At 39.4% G+C, this 2,703-nt stretch overlaps 1 protein-coding gene across 1 annotated transcript in view; it reads right to left on the bottom strand.

The window, feature by feature from the left end:
• The window catches only part of CEP19 (centrosomal protein 19kDa), a 2,462-nt gene extending 1,195 nt beyond the window's left edge, over nt 1-1,267 (bottom strand). Inside the window, exon 1 of the mRNA XM_006884191.1 lies at nt 1,089-1,267. Coding sequence (XP_006884253.1) covers nt 1,089-1,215 — 127 coding nt within the window. The 5' untranslated portion in view covers nt 1,216-1,267. The remainder of the gene's footprint in view (nt 1-1,088) is intronic.
• Nucleotides 1,268-2,703: the final 1,436 nt, after the last annotated feature.

Here is a 2,703-nt window from a genome sequence, read left to right as displayed (position 1 = left end):
CATACTCCTACGATAAAAATAATACCCTAAAATATAATACTTCTAGACTATTCTCTCCCCCATAAACTGGATGAAATATGTTTACGGCATTGAAGTCTATGGGGTAGTAGTGTTTTTATGTGTCCTTGAGTCACCTGTGACTCACAGCGATCCTATGTACCTAGCTCTGAACCCTACCCGAACCTGAGCCAATCTCTTCATCTCCAACAGACCTAATTCCACTTCTCCAGTCACTAAGTCAATCCATCTCATCCTAAGTCTTCCTCTCCTGCGCTGTCCCTCCACTCTTCCAAGCATGATGTCCTTCTCCAAGGATTGGTCCCTCCTGGCCACGTGCCCTAAGTATGTGAGACAGAGTTTCAAAATCCTAGCCTCCAAGGTGCAGCCTCCAGGACAGACCTGTTTGTTTTCCTGGCAGTCCACTCTTCTCCAGCACCACAACTTAAAGGGATTGAGATTCTTCTTCTATAATTCTTAGTCATTGTAGTGCAGAATATATTGGGCTGCTAACAGAAAGGTTGGGAACTCTGGTGGCTTTGTAGTAAAGAATTGAACTGCCAACACAAAAGTACAAGGTTCAGTCAAATCTACCAACTGCTCAGCTGGACAAAGATAGGCAATTCCCTCCTGTGTGATTTACTGCTTCTGAAAACCGGCTAGGAAAAAAAAAGAAAAGAAAACCAGCTAGAGAGTCATCTATGGGTCAGTTCAGACTCAATGGTACACAGCAACAACAAAGGAAAAGTCAGTGGTCAGAATCCAACAGCTTCTCTAGAGAGAAAAATGGGTGGTCTCCTCCCGAAAAGATTTACTAGCTCAGAAACTGGATGGAGGCTAGCTGTGAGTTGGAACAAGCTAGATGGAAGGGAATCCTTTCTCAGAGCAGGAACTAGATGGAAGGGAATCCTTTCAGAGTAGGAAAGTGTACTCATCACTAAAGGTCATACATTTTAGACCTTGGTAGAGTGAATGAACCTGTCTATTTAATTCCCAAGGGCATGTCATTTTATTAAATGAAATGCCAATTGATTTTATTAAGTTATTCAGATAATATTTAAAATAAAAAAGCAAGATAAAACACAAGATACCTGAGAACTTTGAAAAGTTTCGTACTGGCATGATCCGCTGGCGACTTTTCCCCTTGACTTCACCCTCATAGATTAAGATAATAGCAGGAGGCTGGAATCGAATCCCACATTTCTTGGCAGTACACATTATTCCTACTTCAGAGGAAATCTGATGAAAATGTGTTAGTCGCTTAATGACTTCCTGCAATGGGAGGGGAATAAAAGTTCAATTCCAGCTCAACTATTTATTGGGTAAAGCTTACACACACTGCCCTTCCCCACTTTGTCCCTGTGTTCTGGCTCTCTAGCACAGTTTTTAGGATATATACTGCATCTCCAAGCTCAACACTTCTGGGATTTTTCCTAAAACTCAGTTTGGCCTTGGTTACCCTCAGTCTGTTGGATCCAAAAGACTCTCTGGTTCATTGAGAAATATAGATTTGTTCACACATGAACCTGATGTAATGCCATTTGAAACTCTTAACATATACTGCCCTCTCAAATAAAGATTGTATCTGAATTCAAATCAGCCCAAAACTGAACTCAAGAGTTTTTACTTGCCAGTTAGCAAATATTTATCTATATATAGGATTTCTGGTGACCTAGTGGTAAGAAACTGCACTGCAGGATGGGCAATCTCCTCCTGTGTGATGATTAACTAACTGCTTCTAAAAATCTGCTGGAGGGTCAGCTATGTATGGGTCGGTTCCAACTGATTGGTACTCAATAACAAACAACCCTTTATATCGGGTAGTGTGAATAGTCACTTAAACATTATGTCCTTGGAAATTAATCAGATTACCTACCTTGTCTTTTCTCAAACTTTTTCTTCACTAACTTTTTTGAAATGACTTATTTCATTATCTATCTTCCCTACTCATCTATAAACCATATGAAAACAGGGAACATATCAACTGTTCACCACTACATGCCCTTATAGTACCTGAACCACAATGTGCACTCCATAGATACTTGTCTAATTCAATGCATTAATATAAGATTAGGTCTTAGTGCATACTCTAAATATTAGTAGACATTCAGCCTGATCATAAAGGTAGACCTGCTTTGAAATTGGTATCTCTATGTATGAGGAAAATAATGTTACTTAAGCTTATTTATCTCACTATATGCTACTTTTTCTGACCCCAGACAGAAAGCATAGCATTTGAAGGATAACACCTGCAATTCCTCTCCCACACTCAAAACCAAAACACACTTTATCACTGGGACCATTGTAGATGGGAATATTCCTAGGGATATTTCCAAATGTCAAGAAACCTTGAAATGAAGAGGGATATGATGTTGTCATTTTAAAAAAACTTAGAACTCTGATGTACAAATATCTGTTTGTATTTCAGTACAACAATGTTCACAGAAGCATTAATCATCATCACAAGAATATGGAAACAGCCCAAATGTCCAACCATAAGTGCATGGATTGAGAAATTTGTAATTTGTTGTTGTTGTTAGGTGCTGTTGAGTACAACTCATAGCGACCCTATGAACAAAAGATCTGAACCCAGTCCTGTCCTGCAACATCCTCACACTGCCTATACTCACACAACAGAAACGATTTTGGAAAATACTACATAACTTGGAGAGGTGGGAAAGCATTATTCTGAGTGAACTAACGCAG

Source organism: Elephantulus edwardii, unplaced genomic scaffold, assembly GCF_000299155.1.
Source record: "Elephantulus edwardii isolate Elephantulus edwardi_28Jun2011 unplaced genomic scaffold, EleEdw1.0 scaffold00032, whole genome shotgun sequence".
Lineage (NCBI taxonomy): Eukaryota > Metazoa > Chordata > Mammalia > Macroscelidea > Macroscelididae > Elephantulus > Elephantulus edwardii.
Note: the sequence above shows the minus strand (reverse complement) of the source record. Positions and strands in the feature narration are given on the sequence as shown.